At 39.8% G+C, this 20,962-nt stretch overlaps 1 protein-coding gene across 1 annotated transcript in view; it reads right to left on the reverse strand.

Annotated features, from left to right (window-relative positions):
* The window catches only part of LOC107227614 (dynein axonemal heavy chain 2), a 732,784-nt gene that overhangs the window by 686,570 nt on the left and 25,252 nt on the right, over window positions 1-20,962 (reverse strand). Inside the window, exon 2 of the mRNA XM_046746102.1 lies at window positions 15,704-15,822. Within this exon, the coding sequence (XP_046602058.1) occupies window positions 15,704-15,721 (18 nt within the window). The 5' untranslated portion in view covers window positions 15,722-15,822. The remainder of the gene's footprint in view (window positions 1-15,703; window positions 15,823-20,962) is intronic.

A 20,962-nucleotide genomic window follows, 5' to 3' on the forward strand; every position in this document is an offset into this window, starting at 1 on the left:
CGTTGATCGTTCCTTTATACATATACAGGGTGTCCCTAAATTGCCTCCCACGGACTAGCCAGCATGATACCTCGTTAAAATCCAACCGAGAATTTTTTTTCCGGAAGCTCGTCCGACGCGTAGTTTTTGAATTATAAGCGATAGCGCTAGGCCAATCAGAGTGCACCATTTCATCTAGATTTGCCGCCACGGATATTGCTGTTTTGTTCGTCTGGGTGAATTATTATTATTCGTTTACGAATTAAATATCGGCACCTCCCCTCTCTCCCTGTTGTACCCCTTCTCGAGCGCTGACCTCGGTATTGTTGCCGCGGCATACGCTGCCGGCCGCACATCCATAGGCGCACACTTGTGTGTGTAAACAGAGGCGCATCCTCAAGCATAAGGGGTACAGCAGCGAAAGAGGGGAGGTGCCGATATTTAATTCGTAAACAAATAATAATAATTCACCCAGACGAACAAAACAGCAATATCCGTGGCGGCAAATCTAGATGAAATGGTGCACTCTGATTGGCCTAGCGCTATCGCTTATAATTCAAAAACTATGCGTCGGACGATCTTCCGGAAAAGAAATTCTCGGTTGGATTTTAACGAGGTATTATGCTGGCTAGTCCGTGGGAGGCAATTTAGGGACACCCTGTATAGAAATTATTATTACAAATACAGTGGCGTGGATTTTTCTCGCTCCTCGGTCACTCGGAGAAAATGACCGAGAACTTACCGCGTGCACAATAATTTGGCGTCCACGATGTACCCTGTATCTATAAACAATATCGCTAAGTTTTGTTGGGCGCCTGGCGTGATCAACACGCCTCGAAATCGTTAATGCCCTATACCTCGGGAATATGCTCGGTAGCTTAGTACCGCGGAGAGGGGAGGGGTAATTTTTGGAGAGAAAGAGAGAGAGACACTCGAAAACCACACGCTACTTAACGGAAGAAGTAAAATAGAATCTTAAATTTCACAATAGCGGTGATACAAAAACAAAAAAAAAAATAATCCAAAAGTCGTTCGTCGCGATTCTAAAAATAAACAGAAGATTACACGTAACTTACGCTATTCCTAACTCTACTGAGCTCGCGGCTCCCTAACTAAAATCCCACTCGACAATCACAAGATCTCCCTACGTTATTCTCAATTTGCGAATTCCCCATTTTTCCTCAATAGCGATAATTGCTCGAAACCGAAACTGAAACTACTTTCTCGACGGTGCGCCGTCGGGCTACCGAACAGACGGCGTCGTCAATCTCACCCAAGATCTCACCCGACTCGAAGCTTTATTTTAACTAAACAAATCCTTATACGCCACTATACTTCACATGCAACCAAGACTCAATATTCGAACTTCTCGTCTCAACCGCTGCTCAACGCAACGGCAATTTCGACTATACATCACCGCAACTCGACTCAACACTATCTCAAATAAACGGCAACTTAACTAAGCGCAAGCGCCACTAAATGCAACCTCAACTAAACACAATCTCAAAGTAAAATAACTCAATTCACATCATCTTAACTAAACGGGTACGGAACTAAGCGCAGGCGCAACTAAATGTAACCTCGACTATTCGCTATCGTAACGCATCCGAAATCAAACCTTTTCAAAATTTTCGAAAACGTTATTCGCTAATCCGAGCACTCCAATTCGGCACTTCCCGACCTACTCGAGAGGTGACACTGAAAAACCCGATAATGCGGCTCGACCCGGTACAGCGAAATTCTGCTGTACCAAATTTCAAAAACGAGAGAGACTTAACTGAAACCCGTGACTCTACTCAACTTTCCCAAGAACTCAAAAGTTACTCTACTCTAAAACACGTACTCAGGCTACGGTCATCAAGCAAAAGAATCAGCAAAAGAATTTCGAGTACTTTTCTACAACGCAAATCCGAAACGGCTATCCGTTACTCGGTAAGCCTATTCGTAATTATGCTCAATAATCAAGCGCGGGTATAGAAGCAGCGCTTACCTTCTACATCCTTTGAACGCTAAATCGCAATTTCGTTTTACACGTAGCCCCATGACGCTTTTGTGGTGAGCGTGATGCTCCCTCGTCGCTAGTTGGTCCGTCGCAAGTTCGCTGGTCAATCGTTGGCGGGATGAAGGGGGAGAGGCTGGAGCGCGCCGGCCGCCAGCGGGATTCGCGTCCACCTTGGATTCCCGCGATGCGGGGATCTGCGTTGGCTTCCCCTCCGCAGCCTCGACATCCTTCGCAATTGTCGCTAGTCCGCCATTCCGCAATTTCATTAAATTGTCGACTTCTTGCCTGATGCCGTTGTTGCTCGAAAAATAAAAAAAAAAACAAAAACCGGAAATATCTTACGCTATTCGCTAAGTTGTCCCCTCTCGTAGTTTCGGATGTGTGACTCTAGCCCTCACGCTCTTTTGCAAAGACTTCGCGACTCAATTTCGGAAATTCCTTAATTTTGGTTCCGCCCAGGGTTCAAGGAGCCCCTTGTAACGGGTATCAAAAATGCCACGTTACAATACTTACCAAAATTATTTTTATCACATTAAAAATTTTAAACACAGCGCAATTTGGCAAATTTCACCACTAACTGACTACACGATGTGAGCAGCGTTGCTTCTCTGATGAGACTGACGAAACGAGCCTCTCGTCAGACCCCAAATGTAGCTGAACCCTCGAGCAGCTGCTCTAGCCTGCTACCTGCATGAATGAGAAATCGGCACCGTCTTCGAAAGAAACTAAACCGGAGACACTTCAGGTTTAAAAAACCCTTCTTCCAATCGTACGTCGTATAGAAATCACTAAATTGATATCAAGTACAACTAAGAGTTCGGAAAACATTTTGAAATCGAAAACTTGTTTGAATATTTCCTTTTACGTTTGTATTTTTTATTTCGGTATTTTTTATAACTTTTTGTCGTAATGAATATGCTTTCTTTGAAAGTAATTACGTTTCGTATTTATTTCAGATGTTCGGTCTCTTATTTTTCGATTTTTCCTCAGAATGTAAAAACCCGTGCTTCGGAAACCATATATCTTTTATTGAGTCGATTTTTTCGGTAAAGTCATTGAGACTAAATCAGAAAATTGATTTAATATGAGTAAGAAAAGAAAAATTAATAATCAAATTTCGAGCTTAAAAAATATTTTTATTGAGATGTTGATAGTAAGTTCACGATCAGCGGAAAAACTTAGCCGAGATTGAAAAAAAAACATCTTGATACGTTCATGTCTTCAAGATATATTCCAAGTTCGTGGAATTCGAACCCGCGAATCTATTTTCAGGAGCGTCTCCCAGGCGGAGATGGATTTCCCCCACTCCGTCGCCATACACGGCCACACATCTTGTCCGTAAATTGACTGCAAAAATGGACAGTCCATTCATGATTAATATATATACTGTACCCAAATTTTAGCTCTCTATGTTTAAAAGAGCAGCTGCAATAATTGTTGAGCAAAAAAAAATTATCTCGTCCCCTAATTAACTTTGAAAAAATTTTATGTTTCTAAATCCGTGTAAAAATAACAGCTTTCCAATAACGCTAATCCCAATTCTGTTACATGAAAATTGGCGGAGTAATTCCGCCGCATAATGATGTTCACTAATCCATCTCTTCCTTTGCCCCGCACAGGTCTACGCAGACCTCTGGGAACATAGCCTAATGGGTATGGCGGGAACTGGCAGTGAAAAATAAATTTAAAAAAAAAAAATCCATTTGTTTGCGAGTAAAAAACGTACCCCTTTTTTGAAGTTATTTTACACCCACTTAATTGTAAAAATCATTTTGCCTTATAGTGTACACGATAGTGGGACTCTTCTGGATTAATATTGTGACGTTGCACCTAGAGTGCAAGTCACAACAAACCCCAAACCCGCGGGGAAGAGCCGAACGGGTGAGCCCTGTCCCGTCGGGAAAGACCCGAACATCACCGAAGCCCCCCCGACGCTCGGCAGAGCCGAGCGCCAGAGTCAGTACGACAGCACCCTACCTGCAGGATAGACGTGACCAGAGAAAGAACGAGGAAGAGAGAGAAAGAACGAGGAAGAGAGAGATAGAACGAGAGAAAAAGAGAGAGAGAACGACGAGACCGGGAACACAGACGCCCCACTCAACACCGTTACACACACACGCCAACGACACCAGGTCAGCCTGCATTCTACCGCCGATCTGCTCCTCCCCTCGCAATACCGACCCTTTCTACCTCACACTCCACGTCACGCTACACCACCCCATCCCCTCGCAATACCAACCCTCCCGACTTCACACTTCCCGGCACCTCACCCACTCTTCCCCCCCCCCGCGCGCGTACCTGTAAGTTAGTATTAAGAAACGCTAAGGGCTGAGGCGTGATCAGCCCCCGTTCGAGTCTACAACCCTTTGTATTTTTCTTAGTTTAAGTCGACCCCTTTTGCTCAAATATACACATCAAGTTTTACCTTTTATATCCGCCCCGTCTCTAATTGTCTCTCTCACCCCCCACATTATTCGTGCGGACTCAAAACCCGTCACAATATTTTTCCAGTTTTGTTGCTCTTTGATAATATTATTATTATTTGATATTAATATTAAAGTCGGTTTTTTTAATAACAAATAGCTTTTCTCAAAAAGCATTAATCCAATCGAGCTCCGGTTTTGCACACTTTTTTAGTATACTAAGAGACATATATTACGAGACTTTCAAAGATGTACATGCATTATAGGATGAATTATTCGTTATTATAGAAATGGCCGTTTAGCAGGTTTTTATTACTTTGCATGATAACAAGATTAATCAATCTCAATTTGTAACTGGCCAAATTGTTCTTTTTTCTAATACTTACAAATTCTTATAAACCTTTTTTCTCTTCGATCAATAGTTTCCTCGCTATTGCTCAAAAACATCGTTTCACCAACTTTAAACGCTCCGCATTTTTTTTTTTTTTTTGCCAAGAAAATCGTGGTCGGAAACACATAGCACTTCATCTCGGCCATCAGTTCTACGGCCATCAGCTCTTCAAGAATATATAGGTCCCATCCGTCCGGAATTTGTGTCATAAAAAGACATTTTTTCGGCTTTATTTCTTGGACTGTATTGAAAAGTTTTTTCTTCGAATGATCTATGCAGTGGATTCCTCTTTCGTTTTATATTTTCTTTTGTCATTTTTCTCTTAAGGGTCCAGCAAAAATCAACCATCATGTTGACGTTCCACCTGCCTTGATACCGATTCTCCATTTCACTTATGTCTTGATGAAATCGTTCTCCGTGTTCTTCACTGTAGTCTCGAAGGTTTTGAGAAAAGTAGTCGAGATAAAAGTCAAGGAAGTGCAATTGAGGATTTCATCCAAAACTATCTTCAAATTTTCGTAAGACCTATCGCTTCTTCTTGTAACCAGGGCACCTCCCCGTGGTGACGGTGGGCAACAGAACCGTCTGCCAGAGTCATAGGGTTAACGGCATGTATGCCGTCATGGCAGACATAAACAATGAATGCTTCACGGTGCAGGAATTTGGAACCCCTAGTATCGGCGTGTGGTCAGGGTGAGAAAGCAGACCCGCAGGCGTCGTTATCAAGCGACCGCAGCCCTACATTCAGGGACGGATTTAGTACTAGGCTGACTAGGCTACAGCCTAGGGCGGCAGATTTTTGGGGGCGACAAATTTCTGGTCAAAAAATGATAAGCAGGAATAACAATTGTAATAAATTTTATAGGTTAAATTCGAAAGTTGCGAAATCTTTCTTTCGATCAAATTAAATTTTCTAGTGGAAGAAATATACAATGTAAATGTAATATTGGATTTTATTTTTTCAAATACATATAAACGTATACAATGCATGACATGCGGTAGCCGGCTTTAACGTGCTTATGCCTGCTTACGCGCCAGCCACTTTTAGCGTGCTCATGCCTGTTCTCCAGGTTCCAGCTTGGGAGCACAGCATTCTAACATATATCGCTTGACAATTTACGGTATGATAACACGAAGCGGCGGAGCACTGAAGTATTTTTAACGATAGCAAATATATATGAAGTATTGCATGCCGACTGAGAGGACATTTTCCCTCACCCCCGCCAATTTGCTTCATTATTTTGTATATGATTTGACAACCTAAAAAAAGCACTCACCATTTTTTCATATTTTTCGTTCCAACCATTCTTTTTTTAGAAAATGTTACAAACCCTTCTATGGTCCTGTTACGCCCCGACGTACCGCCTTGGCGTACCTTTTTCAAAATTCCATTTCATTTCATTTCTTTAATTTCTTCAATGCACAGATATCATTTCATCAAAATCTCATATTCTAATAACGGCGAGTTCCACCCCTCCTGGCAAAAGTCACGTAGAGACCAACAATGATCCCTAGTATAAGGTTTAACTTTCGTTTATTTAGCTGGTACCAAGAACTGGGATGGGAGACTGCTGAATTAGCATCAGTAGCGCTCAGCCTGGAAATATCCCTCTTTTTCAGTTAAAATTATGATCAACTAGCGGACCCGACAGACTTTGTCCTGTCAAGAAGATTTGTAATGTAGCAGTTTTTTGTTCCTACCTATTCTATCGTCGGGGCAAAAAATTCTCCTGAACAGAACCGTCCACCCTGGTGATAGGGCGTTGTGAATAAAAAATAATTAAATAAAATATATATAAGCTAAAATAATTATGAATAACTGCTATAATACATACCTTGAAGGTTGGCATAAAATTTTCCCGAACTACATTTGTTGCCCCAAATGAAGTCATTTAAAAGCAATTGTTATATTGTTGGATATTTGTCAAAAAATGTATGGAATCTGTTCCTATTCCTGAAACCAATGAGTTCAATGGCTCTGGTGGTGGATCCAATGGTATCAATTTCACTTTACCATTTGCGCAACACAATCCATTGGCTTCGTTTTTGTATTTCAATGCCTTACAATGTGAGCAAACAGAGTTCATAGAACCAATAACAACACATTGGTAGTTACTGTAGTCAATTGACACATTGAAAGCAGCTCGATTCAAACTTGCGCGATTATTAGTTGAATGTCACGCTTGCGCTTCACGCGTTTGTGATATCCGAATTCTTTCACGTTCATTTCGGTCGTCACGTTCTTGTGCAGTATGATTAGATTGGTAATTAGCTTGGTTTGTAGCATTTCGGGTTCTTCTACCTAAATTGCTTCGTCTTATAGGAGGCATATCAAATATAAATTATTGTGTCACATGCAATAATTAGTGATCATAGGTAACTAAACACTCTGCACAAAACACTATCTACGAATTTGTTTCGTGTATCAGACAGTATCAGTTGACAAAAGCAAACTCAGTAGAATAAGTAACAGAAAATCCAAGAAAACAACACTTGTACACCGGCAAATCGACATCGACAGTTTTTTTTTTCTATTTTGTGACTATTCAATTTGTTCGGGTCCGCGATATCACTTTTGTTGAGTTTCGGAACGCGGCATTAAATCCTCCAACGATGTATTCTGTGCTCCAACGCACACACGCACACTGTACTGATATGATTGAATTTCAACTTTGTATAGCGGTAATAAAGTGGAAATTAACTCTTTGACGTTAGAAACACACCTACATTGCTTAAACAACAGTGAGTGCTTGTAATTTGATATGAACTTTATACAATAGCAATAGAGCTCAAATTGACTCAACGTTTTAGTTAAAGAACGTTTGTATGAGAAAAAGAAAAGGGCTGTTTTTACGGTTTTTCCGGCAATTATTCAAATTTTTCTCGCCGTAAAAACCATCCTTGAACTTCATCGAACATTTAAAAAAAAGAATTGGCCAAATTGGTCCAGGCGTTGTTGAGTTATGCGCTTACCAACACATTTTGCGATTCATTTTTATATTATAGAATAACTAGGATAAACCACTACCTTTGGAACCACCAAATTAAAATAGATCACTTATTAGGATGTATGGATGAATGTGTGAATATTGCATGTAAATATCTTTTGTTCATATTTTCAATGTGTCACCGACGAGATTGAGAATCGTCGGAACACCGTCGAAGAGCGAGAAGTAACGCTGACCATGTGGATTTGGGCACCAGGAGGTCGCCCTCGCACCTCATTGGCTAATTACCGTTGTAACTAATTACAACTGCAGCTCCTTGGACCCTCGGGCCCAAGAAGCCGCGTCTTTCGTCTGTCAAGTCGCGAAGTGCGTGAACCTAAACCCGGATTAGCCCTCTCGAGCAAGAGTAGCATTTGGAAAATCTTAGTTGTGACCGGCCTAAAGTCTCGCACTAATTCGTCAAATTCGAGCATTCAGTTATTCTGTTAGCTGCAAGAGACTCACTTTCTTCTACGTTTCCATCTTTTCTGTGCTTTACTAAATCTCATCATTTCGCGAATAGACATTTTTATGCCATTCCATTTTCCATAATCAAATTGAGTTCGGCCCTGATTCAACCGAATAAGGTAATCTTAAGTAATAATAATAATAATTACACTATCGTTTTTAATAAATAAATCGTTGCAATCAATTTTAACTTATCATCAAAATCAGAAAACAGACACTTTCAAACTTTCGATAATAAGATATTCCAAATCTACAAAGACTAAGTAACCGACGTTCAACACCGTTCGATTGATCAACTCTTCGAAACTTGAGGTGAGGCCCCTGGTCCAGAATTCTACCGACGCAAACCGACACGATCCGACGGCTCTCAATCTCGTCGACCGATTCACCTAAAGCTAAGTCAATCCGAGTGTTAATCTTCGAAATTGAACGAATTCTTGTTTCACCTTTATAATCAAAATCTACTTCAGTAATTTTCATTCAAAACCAAGTCTAGAATTGGTGGCTAGCTTCACTACCCCCAATTAAATCGTACTTATTATTTCCAAGAATTAACGAATAAGACTTAACAATAGTATATATAATTGATTTAAGACAATCTAAAAAGAGAGATACAATACAATAATCACAACCAGCTAGTTAACCATCGTTCAGAGTAGATGTTCCTGGTACCAAATAATAATATCCATTAGAATAGAATAACACACGATTTATATCACTTGAACACTTTATAAATTGTTATTTTCGGCTCATATACCATTATCACCATTGATTGTTACCAGACATTTCAATAACCAAATCGAAACAGAATATACTTCATCTTTTACCAGTCAAATCATATTAAACATTTATTTTGAACGACCTTCTTCCCATTTTTATTATTGTAAAATTGCCTCAACAATTTAAACAAACCTCACAGACCTGTACAGGACTATAGCAACACGATCCTACAAATTACCGGCTTATCGAAAGGTAGGTCTTTTTCTTAGTTTTAATAATTATTCATTGTCGTTACGTGGGAGCTAGATTATTCAATTAATCATTAACTACCACCGCTCAGTACACCCTCACCCCCACGTAACAGTCCTAAAAAAACGCAATTTTTTATTTTTTTACAAAAATTCACATAATTTCTGGGTCCCAAAACAAACATTTTGAGCCATAGTTCAGAGTTGAGAATTGACTTCTTGTATTTCTTGAATATTTTTTTGAAGAAATAATTTTTCTTATTTTGTATGTATACAAATTGCAAATTTGCTTCATTATTTTTTATATGATTCTACAAATTAAAAAAAGCACTCACCATTTTTCTCAGATTTTTCGTCCCAACCATTCTTTTTTTAAAAAGTGTTACAAATATAACATATTTTTTGTATACGTACAAAATAAGAAAAATTATTCTTCTGTTACGTCCAGCATACCACTTCTTTCTATTTTTCCTACTCGCTAACTTTCCCACCGTTCTTATATGAATCTCATGGTCTCTGTCCTGTCCTCTTATCTCTACCTAGTGTCACGCTATTCACTATCGCGCTTACTCAACTAATTCCATTCCCTTCCTTCAGCATCTACACACCTTTTCTGGATCTCGTACGTTTCAAGTCTCTAGCGGCACTCCTATTCTAACTCTCGACAACTTCACATCTAGACTTCTTATACGTCTTTCGCACAGCACAATTCATTCCTACAAGTATTTCAACTTCTACGCAATGAACATATAATCGATTTATCAAACATATCCAAGGTTATTCAATCCTCATCCTGATTTCTGGTTGACCGAGAACGTAAAAGCGAAGCCAACCTATTTACTCCTACTGCTCAGGAGTGAACTCTACTCACGGACGTAACACCTCTAAAAAAATATTAAAAAAATACAAGATATCAATTCTCCACTCTGAACTATTGCTCAAAATGTTTGTTTTGGGACCTAGAAATTATGTTAATTTTTGTAAAAAAATAAAAAATGGCGTTTTTTTTAGGACCATAAAAGGGTTTGTAACATTTTTTGAAAAAGAATGGTTTGGACGAAAAATCTGAAAAGAATAGTGAGTGCTTTTTTATGTTGTAGAAACATATAAAAAATAATGAAGCAAATTGGCCGGGGTCAGGGAAAACGTCCTCTCAGTTGGCATGGAATACCTCATATAGATTTTCAAACGCAAACGAAATTCTCCGCGAATTAGTAAGTATATCTCAATCAAGTCGGGTTACGACATGGATGATTTATTTCTCTTTATTGTTTAGTATCTACATCTACTGTGTAACCCCTTACTTTTCAGGACAGCACATGTACACGTTTACGCGGTGTGCGATTTTTATTATCGACGATGAGTGACCGGAAAAAAAAAATCAGTGGCGCCGAATACAAAAAACGTGTCAAGCAAAAATTAGAAAAAGAAGATGAAGTGATCAAGAAAACCCGAAAATTGGACACGTTTTTTTCTACACCTGAAAAAAGTGCAAATGATTCGGATATTCAAGCTGTCCATCCTTCAACAATCAACGCCTGTGCATCTTCTTCTTCCGATGAAGGTAATGGTAATGTGACAGAATTGATGGAATTTTCTCTTATTCTGATTCAGCAGCAACAAAAAATGATTGTGAGTCGAGATCCAGCCAATGGGATAATAAATGATTTTACCAGAGACGAAATAGCGGCGAACGGCGTAAAACAAAATTGAGATACAGATGTTTCGTCCAGCAAGGGCGTATACGGTGACCAGACACGTTATTTATCACGATCTTTGTCCGAACGGTGTTTTGTTAATGGAGAGAAAAGTCTCCGTAATTGGCTTATCTATTCAGAACACCGGTAAAGTCTACTGTGGACCATGCCTGGCCTTCGACGGTGGGACACATTTTGGCAGCAAAGAAGGCTTTAGCGATCGGAAAAATACCTCTATACGGGTAGGCGATCACGAAAACTCATCGACGCATAAACTGTCTTTATTGAATATGAAAAGAAGGGGGACTTTTCGCGGCCGCGTTGACCTAAAGCTAACGCAACAGCTCGATGCAACAATTGTATATGGAGGAATATATTAAAACGAGTTGTGGCAACGATAAAGGCTCTTGTCTCGCGTGGTCTACCGTTCAGACGACATAATGAAAAGTTCGGTTCACCACACAACGGGAATTACTTAATGTCCTTAGAACTCATCGCAAAGTTCGATCCATTTTTAGCAGATCATATTTCGGGGTACGGTAACTTAGGCAGTGGTCACACAAGCTATTTCTCTTCTTTGATTTGCGAAGAATTTATAGGGCTCATGGCAGAAAAAGTTATGAATACGATTGTAACGGAGATAAAATTGGCAAAATACTTCTCTATTATTGTAGATTCTACACCTGATATCTCTCATATTGATGTGCTAACTTCTGTCGTCCGATATGTACAGGCCAACGGTACACCCAATGAGCGCTTCTTCAAATTGATTCCGAACGCAGGCCATAAAGCTCTGGACATGACAAAAGCCATTACTGCTACGTTGGACGAATTTGCAATCGATATTGATAACTGCCGAGGCCAGTCTTACGACAATGCCGCCAATATGTCGGGTGCTTATAACGGATTACAAGCACAAATAAAAAAACTTTCACCTCACGCGGACTATATTCCCTGTGCAGCTCACTCTCTCAATTTGATTGGAGAGTCTGCGGCAGAAGAGTCCGAAGAGACTTGTTGGTTTTTCGCACTTTTGCAAAAGATCTACGATTTCTTTACCGCATCAACCCAACGCTGAGAAACTCTTCAGCAGCAGCGAACCTCGATGCAATAGTCAGAAGTGGAATCCGTAACAAATGTTACGCTGAAAAGACTATCAACAACTCAATGGTCTGCTCGGGCCAATGCGTGCAAAAGTTTATATGATTCCTGGGATAACATTGTGGGAGCACCGGACTGCATTGAAGACGATAAAGATCAGAAACCGAGCGTCAGATGCGAAGCCAAAGGTATTTGATTGAAGTTAGAGCGTTTAGAAACTGCTTTTACGGTTTGTTTTTGGGGTTTCTCGCTCGGCAGATCCAATCTTACCAATATGTCGAGACGATCTGAGAGTCGTGACAATCACAGTCATTACCGATGAGCTTCTTTGTGAGCTCCGAAAGCGACGTGAAGCATATGTGCGATATCACCATAAGTTTTCTTTTCTCACCGACTTAGCAGCGATTAGCTCGGTAGAAATAGAGGAAAAAGCAGAGAGCTTGCGGAAGGTCTACGCTTCAGATCTCGTGGAAAGTTTTTTCGATGAATGTCTTCATTTTCGTGCACACTGTTTATCAAGTGGAGAAAATTGGAATACGACTTTAAAGTTGTTGAAATGGATTCGGGATAGTGATATGCAAAGTGTGTATCGTAATATCGATATTGCTCTTCGCGTGTGTGTTTGTACGCCTGATACAAACTGTTCTGGGGAGCGGAGCTTTTCTTGGTTGCGCCGAGTGAAGAATTATCTACGATCAAAAATGAAGGACGATAGGCTCAACGCTCTGACTATACTCGGCATTGAGTCAGATTCGCTATCGTCCTTGAGATATGACGATTTGATTGATAGTTTCGCAACTCAAAAATCAAGGCGCGCAATACTATAAACTGTGAGCTATAATAATTGATAACTCTACGAACTACGAAGTAGCTGATGCAATGACGAAAATATAACAGGTAACAACCCAATAGTCATTCAATCATTACTAGTCATTATTTAATTTTTAATACTTAGATAACGGGATTCCAATATTATTTTCATCATCATAATAGTTTCCTGTCCGAGTACGTTCGCGTGACATTAAAATAAAACAAAAAAAGGTCTTTGTATAATATCGCACAATATGTACCAGAATAAAGTTATTTTTATATCCCTAGACATGAATGGTTTCAATATAAAATAAAAAAAAAATAGGCACACCGTGCACAAAAAGAGCGAAAATCTGCCTCAAGCCTAGGGCGGCAAGATTATGAATGCGCCCCTGTCTACATTAGTGGGTAACTTGGCTTCTGTAGAGTAGAATGTTAGAAGATGTCAATCTTACATGCTTAACAAATATCCTCGTGGTTTTGTTTTGTTTGTGGCGAGTTTGAAGTAACAAAATACTGAAGGCCTTTATCAGCCAAATTAAAATCGATCTGCGAAGATTGCTTCGATAATAAAATAACCAATTGGGATGCAAACTGGGTACCGCAGACCGCGTGTGGTCGGTGCCATATGATGTTGATCCGATGGGAAAAAATCAAAAAACCGGACAACTTGCAATTTATCAAACCGATGATATGATCTACACCTACAAATCAAGAAAACTGCTATTTTTGTTTGACGGACATCACATGTTTCATCACGACTACTGAAGCTAATATCAAGCACGCCAACATTAATTCAGTTGCGAAACCAGAAAAAATAGTAGTGGTAGATGATACTCTCACTTCCGAACAAAGGGATACGGAAGAGAAAGAAATGCAAGTCGACGAGGTCTTTCAAGAAGATAGTTCCGAGGATATAGAATATTTATAAGATGGTAAAAAAAAAAGGTCTTGAAACCTTCAGTCAAAAAGAACTGAATGATCTCATACTAGATTTAGGATTACCTAAAGACGGAGCTAAATATCTAGCGGCAGTATTGTAAAATAAAAATTTGTTGGCTGAAGGAACATCAGCTTAGTATTATCGTGAGAGGGAAAAGAAGATTCGGCAATTTTTTGCAAACGATGAAGAGAATTCATTCGTATACAGTTCGGATGTAGAATGCTTGGTGGGTGTATTTAAACTGAATACATAGAAAGACTATGAGTGGAGACTTTTCATTGATTCGTCAAATAGAAGTCTCAAAGCTATTCTACATCATAACGGAAACACATATGCACCTAGTTCAATAGCGCATTCGGCCAAATTAAAAGAGACGTACGGAAATTTGAAGATAGTTCTGGAAAAAATAAAGTATTCGTAACATCAATGGAAAGTTTGTGATGATCTAAAAATTAGAACACTATTTTCAGCTCAACAACCGGGGATCACAAAATATCCCTGCTTCTTATGTTTATAAGATAGTAGGGATAGAAAAAAACACTGATTTCCGATAGAATCGGAAGTTCAAATTAAACGGGATATGACAACTTTTCATGCCCATTATTCGAATGCAGGGTCCTCCAAATTTCAGTTTTTTCCATAGAGCCATTTCCGAGATCATCGCGTGAATTTGTCAGACTGACGGATAGAAAGACAGATCGACAAACTGACAGACCGATAGACAGACCGACGTCTATCTAAAAACGTGTTTTCGGGTTCTAGAGGGTCGAAAACGAAAAGATTCGCAACACTTACTTTTTGACTACAACCAATACTTTTCTTATATCACCATAGGTGATGAAAAGTAAAAATAGAAGAAGAACCGGCTGCGCCGTAATGTTCTGCTTCGTACTGTATAAATCTTTATGTATATTGTACAAGGTATAGGTGCACTTAGGGAAAATGAATCTGAGACGGCTAATTTTTTACACGACAGTTATGTTGGCAACACAAAGAAACCTATAGTGGGCTGAGCGCGAAACAAACTCAATCTCAATAAACATGACATGACCCATGACCGTATCAATCCAACAAGTCATTATACCCGCGGTATTCTAAGGTTAGATTCGACGGTCATGGGTTATGTTATGTTTATTGAGATTGAGTTTGTTTCGCGCTCGGCCGACTATGGCACTGTAGGTTTCTTTGTGTTGCTAACATAACTGCCTAGTGTAAAAAATTAACCGTCTCAGATTCATTGTCTCCAAGTGTACATACCTGATTAGTATGCACGCTTGTGTGAAGTCGTGCTTTGCACCCATTCGCTTTTTTGTTACACCGCCAAAACTTGTTTTGTCCACATCTACTCTGCTCATCGAAAAGATACGAGTAACCATTTTCAACGTATTTTACATTGCCACGAGTGCAAACTAATTCTGCCTACATCTTATGTGATTGGATTACGGTCCTCCGCTACTGAACGCTACCGTTCGTAGGACTGACAACACGATCGACTTGCTCACTCGCTTCGCGAAGTGGAGTTATCGGAATTCATCAATCTTATCTCCATTTCGCCCAGCTCTGCATTCTCCGATAGAATAATTCCGGACATGTACAAAAGAATAGAATAACGTAACTAAACACCTTTTGTAAGCCCCAGGTGAATCACTCGAAATGACCTTACCGGAACGTCCTGCTCCAAATCACCTCGCCGCGCGTGTTGTCTATGACTTTGAGGAAGAATTTTTTTTTCTTCTCAATAAGATAGTAAAAATGAAAGAATTCAAGTCAGGGACCAGGTTTTGGTAAGACGTGTTCAAATTGAATCGTAAATTACGCTGGCCAGTAGAGAGTAAACAGCTTCGTAACATAAAGTGAAAAATGTTTCTCAGCTTGAAAGATGTTTTAGTTATTTCTCAAGTCACTATCCAGAATAACATAGGTTCATAAATTACCTTTCGTTCCATTAGCATTGTTTCACAACTAGCAATAACTTCTAGAAATCCAGCCCAGGCTTCGTCAATTCCTTTTACCTTTCTTTTCACGTCGAATGAAAGTGGAACTTCATATTTTTCTGCAACAAAAAAACAAAGTCCGAAAACTTTTCATAAGTATGTATCAAAAGAGTAATGAAAAATGTGATTAGAAATATTTTTGGAAATGATATCGAAAAGTGGGGTTGTGTGCATTATAAAATTTGTAAATCATGCTAACTCGAATAAAAAAGTACCCTGAAATGATTATTAGAAAAATGATTCAAAACCAAATTGAAAAGTATTATAAAGAAGAATTTCCTATATCCTTATGAAAATTTGGTCGCTTGACCAAGTCTTATTTTCCAGCCATCAGAGATCTCAATCACAAAAGGCCAAGACCGTTAAACTATAAATTCAATGGTAGAAAATGAATTTTTTTGAAAAATGTTGGTTTTGCATACACGCACATTGTTGTTTTACTCCCGATGTATGGCTACAAAAAATTCATTGGATTGAGCAACTATACGCGGGTGCCCCGCATCAGGCCTCACCGCAAGGTCTCCTTATGAGTAATTGCACGTGCAAGTGCCATGCAGAGCATCATGCGCCATCACTACGTGAACAGGTTCACCTTACGCCTGGAGACCTCGCTCCCAGCGAAAGTGTAGTCATGGTAGTATGATTTGACTACGGTTCACCTGGTTTGTCAGAATAAAGCTTTTCCTATACCGAGACGCTCCCGAAATAGATACTAACATTTATTTGTTACGCTGTGAAGTCAAATGAAGTCTGAATAAGAATTACACAGGCCCACAGTAAAAAAAAAAGAAAGTGTCTGAACTCAGCATGCAAACCATGTTTTCCTACGTACTTTTTATTTCTGAATCTGAATCTGAAGTCAGAATGGGGGGTCTTCACTAGCATAGCTGGGCCAGTTCTACACGCAGATTCCTGTGAGCGACACTCACCGATATCCTCCCCAGACTCAAACCCTTTTCCGCGATGACGTCACAGTCTGCCGTACCGACCCAAGATCAAGAACATGCAACCTTACCGACAGTTGTATCGGTTGACGGCAAAAATCGCACTGCTTCACCGACAAGTCTTATCGGCCAAAGGTCGAAATCGTACTGTTTTAGCGACAATCTTACAGAGCGAAGGTCAAAGTCTCTATGCAGAGCTCGCCTGCCAACGGGAGGGGACGCAGCGGAGGGCGTGAACTTTTTTCCCGACCTGAATGTCGATTACCGTCCCTCATTCTTTTCCAACGACAGGACTGTTGATGTGTGACATCAACCACCTCACATTCCTTTCGCACGTTATCAACGACGTAATATTCCAAAATTAATGGTTCCAATAATTGTTTTTGACTTACTCAGATGCCGGTTTGTTATCAACCACGTGACATTTTTTTTGGCTTGTAATTGTAAAGTGAACTCTACGATGAATATTGAACGGGTTCGGTCAAGGCCGGAGTGCAAGATCGACCGATAGCTGCGATAGTAAACATTCAGAGCCAAGGATCTGCGGTGTCGGGTTACTGTCGCTCTAGGAATACTAAAGAGTACGCGCGCACACATAAACATACGTACAGCTGCCCTTTAAGAAGGACGCTCATCACTGCAAACGATCATTCAGTATCAACTTGTCAAGTACACGTGAGGAAAAAGCTAAAGATGGAATCCACGAAGTGTTCGAGATTGATCGATTTCATGGAATCGGCATATAAAATCTTAGACGAATCATCATCAACAGCAGAAATTCAAAAATGCATAAAATTCGGAAATCAAAATATTCGGCTTCTCAACAAAATTTTGCGAAAGGCTTCATAGATTGAAGAAAAGATAAGAATTATCACAACGAACGGAGTCTTGAAAGCGCGCGCGGAAAAATTCAAAAGTCTTCGGAAAACGGGTGGAGGTACGCGGAAAGTAAGAAGAAACGATCGAGTTCATTGGGAAGATTTAGAATCAGCTTTCGAGGGAAGAATTCGAACTGGATCCATCGTCAATTTGAAGCATAAAGATGTGGAGAGATTTCTGAACGACGCAAAGGTAGTAGCTGTGACAAGACTAAAAAACGCTTGAAATAAAGACAGGAGCTTGAAAGCCAACGTTATCCTGGCTTGTAAATTTGAAGTTAGAAAAGATGATCACACGGTGAAAGAGATCAAATTTTTTGATACGAGAAATGAAATCATCCTCCAGACAGCGGATATTAACGAATGGTTCATCGAAAACGCGACAGAGCGTTTGTTGAAAAAGGTGGAAGATTTCCCGGAAAAGAATTCAGACTGGTCGCTGACTGAAATAATCAATTTGACTGTGAATATCAAGAAGTACGTGCCACTACGAGGCGGTGTGTTCACATACACCCCGTTACCTAAGCATATCAGTGATAAGAAGGCTGTCGTCAACATCTGCAACAGCGACTCATATTGCTTCCTTTGGTCGGTCACCGCAGCTCTGTTGGCAGCCGACAACAAACGTCCCAACGCGACCAGCTCGTACCCGCATTTCAGCTCAGTGCTACGGTATAATGGTTTGAATTTCCCAATGTCCTCAGATCAAATTCCGAAATTTTAAAAACTTAACAGTCTTTCAATTACCGTTAATGGTATAGATTGTATTAAAAAACAAAAGCGTAGTGAAATTGTACCCTTTTAGTTAAGGCGAAACAAGTCTGATAAACCAGTAATCCATCTTTTAGTAATAGAGACTGAAAACGACGATGACGATAATGATGATGATGGTATGGAAAATATTTGAAAGAATGTAACACATCATTTTGCATGGATTCGAAATTTGTCGGGATCAACAAGTTCCCAAATTTCCAAACGCTCACATCAGACGCGGTTGTGCGACAGGTGTCCATCACAGTTCCAATCTGAAAAGTGTTTGTTCAAGCATAATGTAGATTGTATGAATTTGAACAAAACCATAGTCATCTTACCAGCAGAGGAGGACAAAATTCTCAAATTTGAAAATTTCAAACATAAAGAACCCGTTCCTTTCTGCGATTACGCAAATCTAGAATGTTTACTGCAGCCCAGGCTTAGAAGTTTTGGGGAAAATAGAACAATTTATCAGAAGCATTTTCCGTATAGTATAGATTACTATCTACATTGTGCGTTCAACGATTCAATTTTGAAATTCAAAATCAATCGATGAGATACTTGCATTCAATGGTTTGTGAATGAGTTAGAGAAATTGGCACATTCGTTAGATGCTTATTTCAAAACTGTTGTACCGCTGGAACCGCTCAATTTCAATCAAATCAACGAATTTCATACAACAACAGTGTGTCACATTTGTGAAAAACCGTTTATACTCACAGACGTGGAACATGGTGATTACTGTCACCTGACGGGAAAGTACCGTGGTGCTGATCATCGAGGTTGGAATCTAAATTACCAAAATTCGCACACTATCCCAGTGATATTCCACAATCTGTCGGGTGACGATTCGCATTTTCTGATCAAAGCACTGGCTACATCGTTCGAGGGCACAGGAGAGCTTTTACCCGTGGACAATGAAAAATACATTTCTTTTACAAAATATGTCAGGGGGAACAGATATAAAGTTCGAATTCATAGATTTGTACCGTTTCATGCCCAGTGGTCTTGAGAAATTAGCAACGGATCTCGGTGATGATCATAAATCAATCACACGAAAATTTTATCGTTCCTCAGATAAATTTCAGTTCTTGACCAGAAAAGGAGTGTTCCCGTACGAATACATAAACAGTTGGGAGAAGCTCGAGGGCAGACGGCTACCATCCAAACAACAATTTTACTCAAAATTGAATGATCGGGATATATCAGACGACGACTATGCACATGCATGTGAAGTTTGGCAAACTTTTAACGTTCAAACTTTGGAAGAGTATTCGGACTTGTATTCACAAACAGACGTATTTTTACTAGTCGACGTCTTTCAAAACTTTCGACAGAGCTGTTGGACAGCGTACAACCTGGACCCGTTACATTATTACACCGCGCCCGGTCTGTCGTTTGATGCGATGTTAAAGTGTACCGACATCGAGCTCGAGCTTCTCACCGACATAGATATGGTTACGTTCATCGAAAAAGGTATTCAAGGTGGTGTGTCACAGTGCTGGAACAGATACGTAAAGGCTAACGATAGATATATGGGGGAGGAATTTGATCCAGAAGTCGGAAAATCTTATCTCATGTACTTGAACGTTAATAATTTATACGGTGCGGCTATGAGCTTTGCTCTGCCGTGTAATTCCTTCAAATGGGTGTCAGGTTTCACAGAGTGCGACGTTCTTGCCATCTCGGACGATGCGGAGTTTGGTTACATATTGCAGGTGGATTTGGAATATCCTGAGAAACTGCATGACATTCATCAGGATTTACCACTGTGTCCGGAGCACTACATAACTCCGATCTCGAATAGTGAGCAACCGAAATTGACGCCCACGCTTCTTTCCAAGAAAAACTACGTCGTTCACTATCGCGTTTTGAAATAATGCTCACAATTTGGTCTAAGGTTGGCTGAAATTCACATAGTTCTCGAATTCAGACAAACCCCCTGGTTCAACAAATACATGGATTTAAATACCGATTTACGGAAAAAATCGAACAGTGAATTCGAGAAAATCTTTTAAAAAGTGATGAACAACGCAGTTTTTGGCAAAACAATGAAAAATGTTAGGTAGTATAGAGATGTTAGGCTGATCACGAAATGGGATGGAAGATATGGTGCTAGAGCTACAATAGCCAAACCTAATTTTCATAGCTGCACCGTTTTCGACAAAGATGCAATGATCGTCAAAATCAGTGAGACGAAAGTTAAATTGCATTAACCATTATATGCAGGTTACTCCATCCTGAATCTGTAGAAAACATATACCTACGATTTTCATTATGATTACATTAAACGGAAATTTGGCAACCGAGCAAAATAATTGTATACCGATACCGATAGTTTGATTAACAACTTCACCGTCCCCGACATTTACGATTATATGAAGGAAGACTTGCATAAATTCGAGACGTCTGATTATCCGCTTAATAACACGTATGGAATGTCTCTAGCGAACAAAAAAGTTCTTGTCTTAATGGAAGGTGAGAATAACGGGAAAATAACGTTGGAATTTGTGGGATTACGAGCTAAATTGTATGCATTCCGAGTCTTGGGAGATAACAAAGACAATAAACGTGCCAAAGGTGTCAATGGATCAGCATTGAGAAAAATAACTTTCAACGATTAT

Source organism: Neodiprion lecontei, chromosome 7, assembly GCF_021901455.1.
Source record: "Neodiprion lecontei isolate iyNeoLeco1 chromosome 7, iyNeoLeco1.1, whole genome shotgun sequence".
In the NCBI taxonomy this organism is placed as follows: Eukaryota; Metazoa; Arthropoda; class Insecta; order Hymenoptera; family Diprionidae; genus Neodiprion; species Neodiprion lecontei.